The 16,453-nt window shown below is 31.8% G+C and overlaps 1 protein-coding gene and 1 long non-coding RNA gene across 2 annotated transcripts; both read right to left on the bottom strand.

Moving 5' to 3' along the window:
- Positions 1-11,734: 11,734 nt before the first annotated feature.
- On the bottom strand, positions 11,735-12,712 carry LOC113764022 (putative deoxyribonuclease TATDN1). Its single transcript, XM_027308052.1, has 4 exons — positions 12,705-12,712; positions 12,509-12,609; positions 11,953-12,010; positions 11,735-11,844 (listed from the first exon to the last, which is right to left on the bottom strand). Exons 2-4 carry the CDS (start codon positions 12,602-12,604, stop codon positions 11,750-11,752), a joined length of 249 nt encoding a protein of 82 aa, XP_027163853.1. The 5' UTR covers positions 12,605-12,609; positions 12,705-12,712; the 3' UTR covers positions 11,735-11,749.
- An 83-nt stretch (positions 12,713-12,795) lies between these two features.
- Positions 12,796-13,628, bottom strand: LOC113760291. The gene is made up of 3 exons (XR_003467032.1): positions 13,482-13,628; positions 13,249-13,338; positions 12,796-12,914 (listed from the first exon to the last, which is right to left on the bottom strand). It is a non-coding gene; the product is annotated as an uncharacterized LOC113760291 (long non-coding RNA).
- Positions 13,629-16,453: the final 2,825 nt, after the last annotated feature.

Genomic DNA, 16,453 nt, shown 5'->3' with positions numbered 1-16,453 from the left:
CATTTCTACAACAAGAAGAAACTTTCGACAGCCAACTAAAACTTGAGGAACTTCAGCAACCTTGTGTGGCAAAACAAAATTTTTAACAAGGAGCAAGGATCAACCTCTAAGTTCACATTAGACCCTCAGAATTCTTTGCCAAGATACTACGTGAGAGATACAGAAACCAGGAGACAAATAAATTTAGGTTTCAGGTTCACCAAATTATATTCAAGTCAAGGTTTGCCGCCGCAATTTTTGTTTCCAACGGATACACCCGATCCAAACACCAAAGTTTGATTCAAGATCTTTTCAACCAACCTCTAAAACTTTACATTAAACAACACCACACATAAAATTGTCATCCAAACAAGTAAAAACCTAGACAGAAGTGACGCAAATTCTTGGGAAACTTTCATGCAAAAAACACAATCGAAGCCGCGTCCTTCAGCAGAGCAAGAACGACAGCTTCGTTTGGCCAGCTTTTCACTCAAACCCTGGCATTTCAAACTCAGATAATGAAATATATACCAGGAATCCTCACGAATACTAACTAATCAGGTCGGATCATGCACTACTAGATAACAGAAAAAAAAACAACAGACAAGAAACCAGATTTCCGTTCGTTTAGTACCAGGGTCCACCTAAACTTGGACATTCTGCCATGAGCAGAATCGTTGCAACAAAACAAAGCTACTCTGGGTTTGACAAAATTATTTTAAGTTCAAAAATTGCACCCAAAAGGCTTCAACAGGTTGCTGGATGAACAACGCAAGCAAAAGGAAATCAGCAGGACAGAATGAATGCACCCGTCCGACATGAAACAAAGAACCGGCAAAGGACTCAAAAAAAACAGAACCAACTACACAAAAGGTGAGCTTAGCCGTGAAAGTTTCTAACTTTTCATCTCCTTTTTTCCTTTTTACAATGAATCCATTTCCGTAAGAAAAATAAACTTAATCTGCTCGACCCAAGGGTGATTTTCATCCAAGAACCCTTTCGAAAACTAAACAACAGCAATCTCCAATGTACTCAGGAGCAGAAAGTAGGCATACAGATCTCTAAGATAGTCATTACTCTATACAGATTTCCAAGATAGCAATGAAAAAATCATGCGAAACATGAATCAAGAAAGCGATGGTTACCTTCAATGAAGATGCTTGCTAAAAAAAAGGTTCTGACTTTTGAACAAATCTTTCCAGTTTGCTCTTTTCCTTCCGCTGATTTTTCGTTTCCAACCTCCTTTTCCGAATCCCCTCAGTTGCAGCACTCTTCTTCGTACGCAGTCTGCACCCCCTTTCTATCCGTAAGTTTTCTTTTCGTCTGCTTTGTTTTAGTCCAGCCGCCAACCTCAGCTCTCATCCGTTGTCAAAAACCCTCCTCTTTCTACCTAACTCTGCCTTTTTCTTCAGCCGTGAACAACCCCCAACCCGTTGCTCCTAGCTCTCTCTACTGGCGGCTCTCTCCTCTATCAGACTTCCCTTAAAACTCCAGCCGCCTCCCTCTTTTTCCCTATGATTTCTATTTTTCCAATTTTCATCAACCCAGCCGTCAAAAAACCTCCCCACGTTCTCTGCCGTTTTCTTTCTTTTTATAGGAACCTACAACCCCTAAACCCTCACCTCAAGGTGAGCATGAAGGGTTGTTTTCCACCAAATATTTCAGCCATCCGATCCAGAAAAAATCTCCCATGAAAAATGACCATTTTATGCCGCCGCATGTGCGGCTTCTTTTCCCTTTTTTTTTTTCAATCACTTAATTAAACAATAATACAAAAAATGACAATTTAAACGTAAATAAAATGTACAAACTAGCAACAAAAAGGTGAAACAAAAACTAAGATTTTCCCTATATTTTTCTCTCTTTTTTTTTCCGATTAATAAACAGTAAAAGGAAATAAACATATTTTTATGAATGATTTTCTCTTTTTGACAAATTTTATGCTAAAAAGTCTTCCAATAAAAAATAAATAACTAAAAGGGTGAAAACAAATAAAAATAATAGATAATAATAATCTAAAAATACTAAAAGTCTAAAACTAAAATAATAAAATAATTAAAAAAAATAGACAAGAATTATTACTAAAATAAAATTAGGAGAAAAAAATTGGGTGTCTACAATCTTTTTTGCAAAACATTGTTCTCGAATGTTAAGAATAGCTTTTGAAGGTCTCATCATCACTTCATCATATTTAGGAATATCATATACTTGAATTCTCTTAGTTTTTTCCCATTGAACTACATAATGTATTGTATCTCTTGAAATAATACGAAGATATTTCCTCGTATTATTTTTATCATTGTATTCTTTTTGAGCAATTGCTTACTTTGCTCCATTTCCCTGTAGAAACTCTCTTGTCAAAAAATCAGGATGAGAATTGTTTTCTCCTTTGATAAATTCTATTTCAAAATCAAATACTGATAAAATTGCTTGCCATCTAGCAAAAATTTGTTTTGAAACAATATTTTGGACATCTTTTTGTAAAACTTCTTTTGCTGATTTACAATCTATTCTAAGTAAAAAATTTTTGTTGTACAAATCATCTTGGAATTTTGATATACATAATACTATAGATAAAATCTCTTTTTTAAGAACAGACCATGTTCCTGAATGAAATCTAACTAATTCTTCTTTCAAATCATCTAGTCTTTGTTTTAATATTCCTCCATATCCTAATTCTGATGCATCTGTTTCAACTATCATAAAAGCTTTAGAATGAGGAAGACATAAACATGGTACCGATTCAATTTTTTCTTTAAGATATCTAACCTTTTGAATATGTTCTTCTGACCATGGTTTAGGATTTTTCTTTAATCTATTAAATAATATGGAACATTCTTGTCTTAATTTAGGAAAGAAATCTGCAATATAATTTAAACATCCTAAAAATCTTTGCAATTGATTTTTCTCTTTTATTTCATCTGGAAATTTATTTGCAAATTCTAAAGCTCTATTTATTGGTTTTATTGTTCCTTTATCTATGTCATGTCCTAAAAATCTTATTTTAGTTTGGAATAATTTCATTTTAGATGCTAATACTACTAATCCATTTTTCTTAACTACTTTTAAAAATATATTTAGATGTTTAAAATGTTGTTCTAATGATTCTGAAAATATTAACACATCATCAATATAGACTATACTAAATGAACTATAAGGGTTGAATATATCATTCATTATATTTTGAAATTCTGAAAGTGCATTTTTTAATCCAAATGGCATTACTTTCCATTCATAATGACCAAAGGGTGTTGTGAATGCTATCTTATATCTATCTTCAGGAGCTATTGTTATTTGCCAATATCCTGATTTTAAATCAAATTTTGAAAATATTTTTGTATTATATAATCTATCAATAAATCCATTTTATTTGGAATTGGATATCTAATCCATTGTAAAACTTTATTCAATGGTTTATAATTAATAACTAATCTTGGAACTCCTCTTTCTTTTTCAACTTGATTCATTACATAAAAAGCTGCACAACTCCAAGGTGATTTTGAAGGGGTTATTAATCCTTTATCCATTAATGTTTGTATTTCTTTCTTACAAAATTCTAATAATTCAGTATTCATTTGTACAGGTCTAGCTTTTGTTGGAATATTTTTTTATTAAAATCCTTTTCATAAGGTAAATTTATCATATGTTGTTTTCTATCCCAAAAGGCATTCGGATTATCTGTGCAAATTTCTTTTTTAATTAATTCTTTTAATTCTGAAATTCTTTTTTGCATTTTTATCTCTTTTAATTGTTCTTTAATTTTTAAATAAGATTTTTCTTCCTTTATATAATTTATATGTTGTTTAACTTTAGTAATAGTATTTATTATTTTATAAATAGAGGATAATTGTAATATTTGTAATTCTCTTTGCTTAATTGGAGTTAAAAATTTAAAGGTGATGTTTTTCCCATAATATTAGTAGAGACTCCTTCATATCCTACTAAAAATGGATATATTTGAATTAAAAAGGGTGTTCCTAATATTATATCATTACTTATATTTTTTACAATTAAAAAATTATGTCTAAGACAATAGTTATTATTACATATTGATCCTTTTGTAAATTTATATTTTACTTGTAAATTTTCTCCATTTGCTGCCATTAATGTTTCATTTGTTCTTTCAAAGTATTTAGTGGGAATTATTCCTTCTTTTATACAGCTTGAATATGCTCTACTATCCAATAAAACTACACATGTTTCTTTGAAATTTTCTACCATTATTGTAACCAAAGCATACCACTTTTGAAATGTCATTTTTTCTATTATATTTAAATATTGTTGTTCATTTACTGGTTTTTCTGGAATAATTATTTCTTCTGTAGTTAATGTTTTTGAAGTAGAAGGTTGATCATTTTTATTTTCTATTAATGTCATTTTAGCTTCTATTTCTAAATCTTTAGTTTTTAGTTCTATAATTTCTTGTTGTAATTGTTTTACTTGAGTTTTTAAACTATTAATTTATGTTTGAAGATCTTTAGTAGTTTCTTTTTTCATACTATTTATATTAGGATATTTATCTATTAATTTTGAAATACTAAATGGTTCAATTATTTTTGGCATCTTGTCTTCTTGTATGATTAAACTTTTTAATCTTTCCAAATATTCCTTTTTAACTAAAGGATCATCAATTTTTTCTATTATATCTAATAAAAATTCTTTATCTTCCTTTTTTGTAATTACATGTATGTACTTTGAATTTGTAATTACATTTATATATTTTGGATTATTTGAACAATTACAATCTTCTTCACTTTCTGAACTACTTACATCATTGTAATAATCATCTTCTGAACTACTTACATTTATGTTCTGAACCAATTTTTTAATTGTCCTGTAAATCCTGATACTAATAATGTTGCAATATTTCTTTCTTAAATATTTTTAATCTTATAAGCTAATCTAGCCATTCCCATTTCTTGTAGAGTATTTAATACTTCATATTCTGCTCTTCCATCTATATTCCATTCATAAATTGCATCATATTTAGTAGTTTGAAATTTTGATCTTTCTTCATATTGAATATCTGGGGGAGTAGGTCTTGGATAATAATTTCTAGTGCTTACCATTTGCCAATCTTTTTAACAAATGTATTAAGAAGACCAGATTGTAATGCTTCATTTTGGAAAGAGAGATTTATTACCGGATTACCAAGTTTATTTTCACAAAGAATAATGGATAATTTACAAAAGGAAATGGGAACAGATGTTATTTCATTTGAAAATATTACTTTTGGACAATTATTTGCTTTTGTGAAAAAAGAAGTTTAATATTATGTTCAGAATTAAAACTTTAAATTAAGTATGGTTCCAAAACAAAAGAAGTAGGATCATTTTGTGAAGCATTCGGTATAAAAAGAATTAAATCACCATCAGCACATAAAAAGAAAAGTAAAAAAGATAAAAAAATACATAAGATATAAAAAATCCAATAAAAATGGAAATTATGAGAAAAACAAAAACAAAAAATTTTATAAAAAGAAAATTGTTTGCTATAAATGTGGGAAAGTAGGACATAAAGCAAATAAATGTAAATTAAAAGAAAAAATAAATGAAATTTGTGCAGAAGAGGAAGAAATAAAGAATAAATTAATAAATTATTAATAAATGAAAAAGAACAAAGTACAGAAGATGATTATTACAATGATGTAAGTAGTTCATAAAGAAAGTTTGTTCTCCTAATGAATGGACTTCTCTTTATTCAAAAAAGTCCTTCTCAGTTAGATTCATTCCAGATGGATTTACTTATCAAGATTACAAAATGGCATGGTATCATGTTTATTTTAGTTTGGAATAATTTCATTTTAGATGCTGATACTAATCCATTTTTCTTAACTACTTTTAAAAATATATTTAGATGTTTAAAATGTTGTTCTAATGATTTTGAAAATATTAACACATCATCAATATAGACTATACTAAATGAACTATAAGGGTTGAATATATCATTCATTATTTTTGAAATTCTGAAGGTGCATTTTTTAATCATTTTTTGGGTTAAAGCGATACATGGTCAAATCGGGATTTTGATTGGGTCTTTAACATTCCGAGTTTTACCATCAACTCAAACCGGAGGTTCGGCCAATTCGCAGTTCAACCGATCTATTTAATCCGTTTGAGTTTAAGAATATATGGTAACACCCAACCAATTAATATCCCTAGTTTTTACTTAATCTCATTTGTACATCCTCCTTTGTCGCTACGTGAACATAATTAATATTTGTGCTTTTGGTTTTTATATTATTTTTCCTTTTTTGGTAAGAATTATTCTCTTTCCTTTATGACTCCCTTGTTTTCGTTAAATTTAATCAATATTTTCCTACTCTTTATTCATAAGTAGTTGGATATGAATGAAACATTTCTTGATTTTTTTGAATTATTCAACCATTCAAGCCACAATTTTTCTTTTTTACATTCTCACGAATCACATAATATCTTATAATTCCTTTATCTATTTGTGATTAGAAATTATTTTAACCATTTTATACATTTTTCTTTCTCTACTCCTATTGTTTGGCTCAATTTAACTATTACTTCTAAATCTTCAACTATTTTTATTAGTTGTTAAATTAGTCATTTGTTTCTTAATGATTTTTTAATAATTTTTTTTGTATTTGATTCCATTCTTTTGCAATTTGACTCCATTCTTTTTGCACCTCATTAGAGACCAAAGCACACCTATATATGCACTTGTTTGGACAATTTCTTGTTCATCTCAGTCCGTATCTTTTGATGATAACAAAACAAATGGATGACACTAATATTCCTCAAAATAGACATTTTCAGATTTGGAGCTAAACTGGCTAACAAATGTTGATGCATGTGTCGGACGCACAAAAAGTCTGCATCGGCCGTCCGACAACCTTCGAGCAACTTCGGACGCATAAGGAACACACTCTCGGATGTCCGAAGAAAATGAACCTAGCTCTCTAAACTCACTGACTTCATTCGGACGAATAATACCTGAGTACCGGACGTCCGACAAACGGTGCGACACTTCGGACGCAAAGTATTGAAGCACCGGACGTCCTAAACATTTCAAGAAAAACTTCTTGAACACACTACCTGCGATCGGACGCGGAAAACCTGCCTTCTGGACGTCCGACATCACAAACGGCTAGTTGACTTTTCATCTGCCTTCTATCCGTTGATAGCATTTATTGGAGTACTTTTTGGTCTCTTATAAATAGAAGAAGTCAACCACTTCAGAATCACTTTTGCACATTAAGACTACATTAGATCTTGAGTGATTCAAGTATGAGAATACTCCAAAAAGAAGATTTGTACTCTTAGTTGTGTAATTTTCAATAAGCTTTTCAAGTGTGTTTCAATTTCTTGAATAGTGTAGCTTTGTGAGGGTTATCCGAGTAACTATAAAACTTCCTTGCTTGATCAAGTGAGACTTGAGGCAAGGAGGAAGTGATCCTTCCTTTGTACACAAGAGATTGGTTGTAAGTTGATCAACTTGAAGAAACTTGCTATATAAAGTGATATTCAAACTCAAGTCGAGTTTGAAACTTGGTTTGCTATTCCATCTCTTTACTTACTGTCTTGCAATATAAACTGCTTATTTCTTCTACTCACAATCACTTCTGCTTATTCATTAATTGTTCCTTTGTGAGATCCTTTAGAAAAAAGGGCAAGTTCAAGAAAAAGTGATTCACATCTTGGTTAGTTTTTAAACCACCTAATTCACCCCTCCTCTTAGGTTGTCTTCGATCCTTACATTTCTTTATTAATTTTCCTTTTGAAATTGTTAAAATCATATAAGTCACTTATAAAATTATTTTGCTTTTCCAATTTCTTTTATTGTTTTAGCAAATAAAAAATTTCTCTATACATTATTCTGCTTTTGTTTAAGCTTTTATTCTTCAAGCAAATCAACTATAAGTGTATTTAGGTTCTATTATTGTTTCCTTTGATGTACAGATTCAAATATCTTTTACTTTTAATTTTTTCAATATTACATACGTTCCAAAAAATTTAGAATATCCACCTTCTGAATTAAAATAATTAAATAAATTATGTAAAAAATAAAAGAAGACAGAAGACTTTATTTTATAATTAGTCAATGACAAATCCATTACATTCTAATGAATAATCCAATCTCCAATTTAGGAAACTAAGGGAAAATATGTTTTCTTTCCTCAATGGGTCTATTTTTATTCACATTACATAGTGTTGATTTGGGCAGCTTTTTTGTTCTTTTCTTTTTTGTTCTTTTCCTTATTAAATTCATCTTTGTAATATTTTTAATTAAACAGTAATTACATACTTATAGATTTCATAATATGCCTCCTCTCATACCCCTAATATACCTCCTCGTCTTATCTTTTTTTATTAAGTGTAAATGAGAGAGTTTAAATTCGAAACTTTTTACTTACACTCATTTCCTCCGAATCACCCAATCCATCCCTTCCACCTTCTCCTCTTATCTTATATTTTAACTTGCCACCATAGGTCAATGTTTTTCTTATATTTGGTATCCCAATTTTTACAAAAAAATTGCCATTTTAATTCGTTTGTGTTCAACATTTATTTGAATGTTTACTTTTTGCAATAAAGAAATAGCCATGCAAATGGAATTGTCAATAATTAGTTTTTTTTAAAAAATTTTGTAACCTACCAAAAAAAAAAAGAACTTTTCCCTTATCCTCTACTTTTCCAGCAAAAATTTACTTACAAAATTGTAGAATAAAATTTGTCATTGAGCAATCGATAGACTAATTTGGACGGTCTTCCCTACAATATACATCGTATAGTCATGTAGTTTGTTCGGATTTTGTTTAAACTCATTTTTAACACATAGATTCCATTTGTCTTTCTCCTTTCATTTTTAACATATGGAATTTAAACCTACACGACCACATATCATGGCATTGTAACTAGTTTTTAATCAAATAAAAGGGTAATTATCTAAGGATACTATGGTTCAATTAACTTTGTTAAACTAGTATATTTCTAATTTTCTTGCTAAAGAAGTGATATATTTATAGGTAACAATCATTCACGAGATTAACAAAAATAAATTTTAATCCAAATTATCGAAAATATAGACACATTCTCATGTAAGTCCTTTTCTTTTATTAATTGATTAGAGATTGTAATCAAAATCTAAGTCTAAATCGTTTTCGTGACCAAAAACTCTTGCTTATTTGGCAAAACAAAAACATTCCCGCATGACTAACCTTGAACGCAATGTTTATAGATCACTAGGAGGTGCTCACCGCGCCTACGCGCTGTGTAAATTTCAAAGACTGACATGCCCAGTGTTGCTGAGTAAGCTAATAAGAAACTGTATTGTTGGATGTTTGAAACACAGGTCCATAGGAAACCTCCTCACTATTGCTCGTTCTGGAGAAGCTTCTAAGGCTCCTGAGAGTTCTCATAACTCCCTACAATGTTAACAGGTACACCCGCTGCCATCAGATTTAGTAGTGTATGCTCCAACAAGTAGTTGATCATTTTAATCTCAAAATAGATGTAGTATAGAGATTCACAATATTCAACTAATAAGTACAATGCAGATCAATCAATTACACCTGATGGAAGATGATATAAATGAAAGTTATATTCAGAATGAAAATCCTCAAACCAAAAGACAATTCTTTAAATGTCTAATAACTTTTACTACCTAATAGTTGGATTTTGCACCAATTCAGTCCCTCGGGTTCCATAAGAAACACATTTAGTGTCTTAACTTTCCAATATAGAACGATTAATTGACATAAAGCAAGCTAATCATAATTAGGTGAAAAACGCAAGGATGTTTAACTGTTGGCTTTGGAGGTAAACAAACATTACAGGGCAATATATGTTCCAGTCAATGGTTAAAAGCATCAGCTGATCTATGCAATGTAGAAGCCTTTCCACAAAGCAGTAGCAGGTTGTCTGTTGATACCTATATATCACATTGCTTCCCAAATAGAGAGCATTGTGCTATGAAATATACGAAAAACATTTAGGCAATTGTGCAGAAAAAATGCCCATTGTCCTCTGTTTAACTGATGCCGAGAGCTAATGTCCACATGCAGTACTAGTTTCCTCTCGCAATTACTATCCAATTTCAGAACAACTATCCATGATATGTCCAAATTGAGAAGTTGATGAATAATGTGTGTTCCCAAAAGTTGACTGACCAAAAAAAAAAGGATAATCATTTAATAGAGTAGCATTATTAAAAAGTGCTGAACAATTCGTAGCATCATGCGTAGGGACAATATATTAAGAACTTTGGAATAATCGCCAATAATTAAAAATTTTGATATTACTCCTCATACTTGATTAGAAGCTATTCCACCACTAATAACAGTATTTGCAAGAGCTCCTACACTGTGTTTATTCACATGTACTCAGACTTTTCCATGTTGGAGAAGGCCCATGTCATCATCTCCAGGTGCTTCAATTACAGTAGCCAACTTTTTCCCAAGTCCCTTGACATACATTTGCTCACCAGGCTGTGGTACATGCAACCTACTGTCCGTATTCCCAATAGAAAGACCATCAGTAGGCTGATGAGCTTCAACAAGGGATGCAATTGCAGACTCTGCTTTCTTCAGCAGTAGATTGTATTTATCTGCATCAGCATTTTTAAGTTGGTTCTCAAATTCATGCACTATATCTTAAATTTCCTTCTTCACAGCCTTCAATTCCTGTTGGATCTGTTGGCTCTCCTTGGTCTCAAGAGCTGTCTCACGCCCTTCAAAGTCATCTGCCGCATTTATTTTCTTCAATTTAGGAAGGAAAAATGGAGTAAACAGAAACTTATGAAGCAAAAGAGGGTGCAAACTGTGAGGTAACAATGAAGAGTATTTACCACTTTCCACCCCTTTTAAAAGTTGAAGTGAAACAGAAGGGGAAAAATACTCTTGTACATTATATGATGTACTCACCTATATGTAATAGCATGTAGTGTATAAATAAAACACACTTTTATAAATGGATACATGTATAGGTTAAGAAATTAGAATAAAAAATGATAGATATCATGGGAAACAGAAGTTGCCAAGAAGAGAGAAAAGCCATTCCTTGCCCACCAATACAAGCAAACACGTTACACTAGTGCTGTATGCAAGTGCTTCAGCTTTCTGTGCAACTTATGTGACGATAAACATAAATGAAGGAAGCAGGCTAGATATGGTAATCAGGGACTGCAATAAAATAGGAGAAAAACATTTTCATTGCATATTGTCTCATAACAAGTATCTCTTTCCTCAAAGATTAAATATTTACAATCATGCAACTTATGCATACCTCATAATAAATGCTCATAATATCCGAGTGAAGAGATGCAGCTTTATTTGCTTGAATTTCTAATCTACTTCTTTCTTCCATTAGTCACTGGTGGAGCAAATCTTTCTGCATCTGTACCTTCTGTGAGGTCAACTTGTTTATCCATGCTTGGGCACAGTTAATTATCTTCTCATCAAAGTCAATTCTTTTAGCAATGTTTATGGCATTGGATTCCCCTACGCTTCCCCAAATCATCTGGCATTGGATTCTTTTAGCAATGAAGCCTGTCATAGTCCAGTCCACATTCACCAATTGCTGCCACCTTACAAAAATTAAATTGTCGCATTAAGAAAATTGAGGAAGATACATGTATCTAAAGTAATCTTTTCTATGTTCTTCTAAATGTAGCACTTTAGTTTACCTTTCCTTTCTCAACCCCCTCTTTAGTCAATGAGAGAAGAGACTGAAAATGCTTTTCGGGATCCCCACTCTCATCAAATTCCTTAATCGATCACAAATGTATCCATTCATCCTTATTCTCACACATTCAATAACTTAAGGATGGCATTCAGAAGAGTATCAACAGTCACTTTGCATCTTGTTGGGTGCACATCAACCATGCAAAAAAGTCTTGCTGCAAGGGAAAATGGATTGCCAAGAATATAGGGTATAAGGTGCCAAGCGAGAGACAAATGGCAGAGAAAGATGAAAAATCTAACGAAGGAAAACGTGTCTGGCTAACCATCAGTTTCAGCAATAGCAAGAGCTTCTTTTGATTCCTCTAGAAATCCACCAGTAACCTAGGACAGAAAACGCAAGACAACTAAAGAATCATTTAGCATGATTAATCCCGATTACAGAAGGCAAATAACCAACCTTACCAACAAGAAATAAACCTCTCAGTTCTGTTACTCCAATAAAACGGAATGAATTACAAATCAGCAAATTTTACAAGCTCATCCATCCTCTATGATATTAAAACAAGAGGTTGAACTTCTCCAAAAGTGGAACTTCAAAAGACCCAAAGTTCATATTCTCTCAATTTATTGAGCAAGCCAAACTATCAAACAGCCTGAGTTAATAATACCATCTATCTAACTACAAGTAGAGTTTCATTTTGTGGGACCGCTGATACTCCTTTCCCAACCCTTGAAAAAAAAGAAAAAAAAGAAACCCTACTAATAGGCTGCAAACTTATCCTTTGCAACAAGCTAATAGTAATACCAACCAGAAAAATAGTCGCACGAGACATATCCGTATGAAAAAGATCAAAGTTTTGTTCAGGGATATATACTTACAATAATTCGATCAACACCGGCGCTCCAAGCCCTGCTGAGTACTGCAACAATATCTGCCACATGGTATTTCTTGCCGTTGTATATTCCTTTGGACATACCATCTATAATTGAGATTCATTTATGCATTAAAAGTAGGTTTACTGAAAAAACTATCTTTCACGGAAAATGTTTTAGAAAGATTTAAGATTTGACATACCAGTGAGATTGACTACTATATCTGTTCAAGTTAAAACCCCACAAATACTATATCATTAAACATGATTTAAATGACTCGGTGCCTTATTCAAGACAAATACAGAAAAGGGTTACTTGCCAATCATTTGGATAGTCGCCATTAGTGAAAGTTGGAGTCTTTTTGGGTGTCTGTCTGCCTGAGAGTCCGCTTGAGATGAGATCAACTGGAAGTCTAGAACAGCAAATAAAATTTAATAGAGAATAAAAGAAAATTTAATCAAGGGGCAAAAACAACATACACAAAATTAAAATGGAGAATGCAGTGGACTTGAGAGACAAACAAAAAACAAAAAACAGAGAGAGATGGAGAGAAGACTATTGACTTGTGTTAAAAAAATAGCGAAGAGGGGCAAAAGAGCAGAGTAAGATTGATTGATTGAGAAAAGGAAAAGGGAAAACAAAAGGTGAGAGAAAAAATGCACCTTTTGGAGAAAATGCGCCTCAGGTTCTAATCAAATCTGCAAAATTGCACAAGAAAGAAATACAAAGGCCATAAAAATGTTCACCTTGTTCTCTCTATTTTGATGGATAAAACGTCGGTTGGCAGCTGGCTCACCTGACCAATCTTTATGAAGGAGAGCAAAACGAAGAAGCAGCTTCGAAGAAACAGAGCAATAAAAGAGAAAATGAGAACCGAACAAAGCAACTCCCAAAGATAATCATGTAACAGAGAAGATAGGACGTTGTACTATAAACAATGATACAAAAAAGGAATGCAAAAATTAAACACATCACTAACCATTAGCACAAGCAGAAAATGCCGACAACAATGCATAGCTCTACCTGCAGCGGCGGGTTGGACAGAGCAAAGAAACAGTGGTGGGTTGGACAGAGCAAAGAAACTGCTACAGTCCTTCTTCCAATTGCCATCAACAGTGATAGAGTTATGGTTTTTTACAAATACAACCCAAAGGTAAATAGAAATTGACCTCCTGACATGAGCATGAAGAACAAGAAGAAAACGGTAAGAACAAAATGAATTGTTATGGCCGGTAAGAAAAATATAATGGAAGGGCAAAATTGTAATACAACTGTCCTTATAGTCAACTGAGCTCAGTTATTACAATAATGACAATCAAGTCCCAACACATATGGGAAAAGCCGAAACAGAAATGCTGCTAAAGGGGTCCAATTGGATGCAAGGAAAGTGAAGGCATGCAGCATTCATTTGAAAAATACAGTAATAACATTTCTATGCGGAATTTTTTTTTGCGCAAACAGGGGCAATCCTCACGTACAAGGACGACCACAAACTGTCCAATAATATTTTGCCACATCACAAAAAAGTAACTCTCTTGGCACACCTCTACACATTTAGTACATATGTGTTAATTAGACACAAAGCATTACCACATCAAATAAGTATAATTACTTAACAATTCATTGTAATTTTGGGACCACTCCCATTTAAGATGATACATAGTAATAGAAATTAGAATTCTCCACAATGTAATGCAAATTCTAGCGGGAGACGACACGGCCAAACTACTTATCACATTTTTATTTCAATTAGATACTATAATAAACTTACACAATCAATTGAAATTCTTATTACAAATAAAAAAACTAAAAGAAAAGACAAATTACAGAGAGTGCATATGACCTAATGAAAATGAAATGTTTGTTTATGATGGTGGGCCCGCTAATCAAATAGAGATCCCCCTCCGTACCAGCAACATGCAATCCCCAATATGTCTTTGACTTGGTGGCCACCACCAAAGTATTAAAACTTGGGGGAGGGGGTGGGAGGCAAGGTTTGAACCCTTGTCAAACCTTGCCTCCCAACCCTTGTCTCCCACCAATTGCCACATTAAGTGGTTTTATTTAAAAAATTTAGGCGGGTGTGTAGTGCACTCGTCTAGTCCGATGGTGGTTCAGTCTCCTCCGGGTTACCCTTAGACCTCTTCAGCTCCACCCCCTTTTTCTAGTGTAGGATAGAATAGATTTATCGTCTCTGTAAAAAAAAAAAGAGAGATGGCTTAGATCATCTCTCCTTTTATATTTCATTTTTCTTAGAGTTAATTTTCAAGTTGCACCTTGTAACTATATCCCAATTTTTACTTTGGTTTCTAAATTTTAAAATGAGACATCTTAATTGCTAAAATAAAAAATTCGTCTTATTTTAATATCTAAAATATAAAATTTATCCAACTTTATTCCCTGCGGTATAAATTTTGTCCAATTCAAGTTATCCAATTCAAGTATAACATGTCTCATGGTGCGTTTGATAAAATTAAAATTTAAAAATTAAAATCTAAAATCTGAGGTGTGAAATCATTAAATTACTGAATAGTTAAATATTAAGGCCTTGTTTGATAACCTAATTCAGCATTTAAGTTTAATAGATTTAGATTTTAATATATTCAGACGTATTTGATAACCAAAAATTGAATGTCTAAATTAATTAAATGGTACTGAATTTTCTGGGCAAAATTTGCTCGCAAAAATAAGGGATCAGTTATTCATTTATCATTGAATGTGAAATACACTCAAATGTATTTGATTTAATACTTAACAATTTAATAATTTAATGGATTTAAATTTCATATTGACCAATTTAATAATTTAATGGATTTAAATTTCATATTGAGTGAAGTGTGAAATCTGAAATTTAAATCCATTAAATTATTTAGATTTCAGATTTCACTCTTCACTCAATATGAAATCTAAGTCCATTAAATTATTAAATTGTTGAGTATTAAATCAAATACATTTGAGTGTATTTCACATTAAGTGATAAGTGAATAACTTATCACTTATTTTTAGAGCAAGTTTTGCTTTGTTTAGGAGAATCAGTAGCACTTAATTAATTCATATGTTTTATTTTTGGTTTTCGAACATATTTGAATATGTTAAAATCTGAACCATTAAATTTAAATACTTTTTAAGTATTGAATTGAATTATTAAATAGAACTTCACTTTCGTCAAACTATATTCCCTAAATTATATTTGATTTAAGTATACGACGTGCCTTAGATTTGTCAATAATTTTATTTAAGTAAAATAAATTTTATATTTTAATAACTAAATTATAATAGTTTAATGTTTAAAATTTGTTTTTACTGACAACTATCTAATCTACTTTTACTCTATGGGGAGTCAGGGAGTTTAAAGACACTTGTACAGAGGTGAACCAAACAAATGGAGAAGCACACTAATGTTTCTTATAGAGATGCATTAGATAGGATTTGATATCGACCGATCCCAAGAGAGAGAAAAAGTTTTGAAGGGTTCTTCTTGACCATTTAACCAAGACCCAATGCTCATTTGAAAGTTTAAATTCTGAGAAAAAAGAGAAAATTGGATTGCAGTTGATGGACGCGAAGTGAAACAAACCTTTTTCTTTCCACTGCATCTGCCTAAACAATGCCACCTCACGCTTATGCCATCTGTACAACTCTCTGTGAATTCTCTTTTTACACCCTATGCGCTACAAGAATATCGGATTCTTTGAGGCCTAATTCAGTCATTTCACTTCTAGTTCTGCCTGTCCACACCCTGTACGAATCTAGTAAAGGAAAAAGAAAAAAAAGGGGAAAAAAGTTTCAAGTATCCAATCACTTTCATTGCATGCCCCGTAACGGAAGGAAAACAAATAAATAAATAAATAAAGGAAAGAAAAAAGAAAAGGAAAAAGTGATCAGAGTCTTTTACAAAACAACAAAAACCCCATTAATTGCTTCATTCAGTAGACTCTACAGTACAGACTA

The sequence above is a fragment of the Coffea eugenioides genome, chromosome 2 (genome assembly GCF_003713205.1).
Source record: "Coffea eugenioides isolate CCC68of chromosome 2, Ceug_1.0, whole genome shotgun sequence".
Lineage (NCBI taxonomy): Eukaryota > Viridiplantae > Streptophyta > Magnoliopsida > Gentianales > Rubiaceae > Coffea > Coffea eugenioides.
This window is presented reverse-complemented; position numbering and strand designations above follow the sequence as displayed.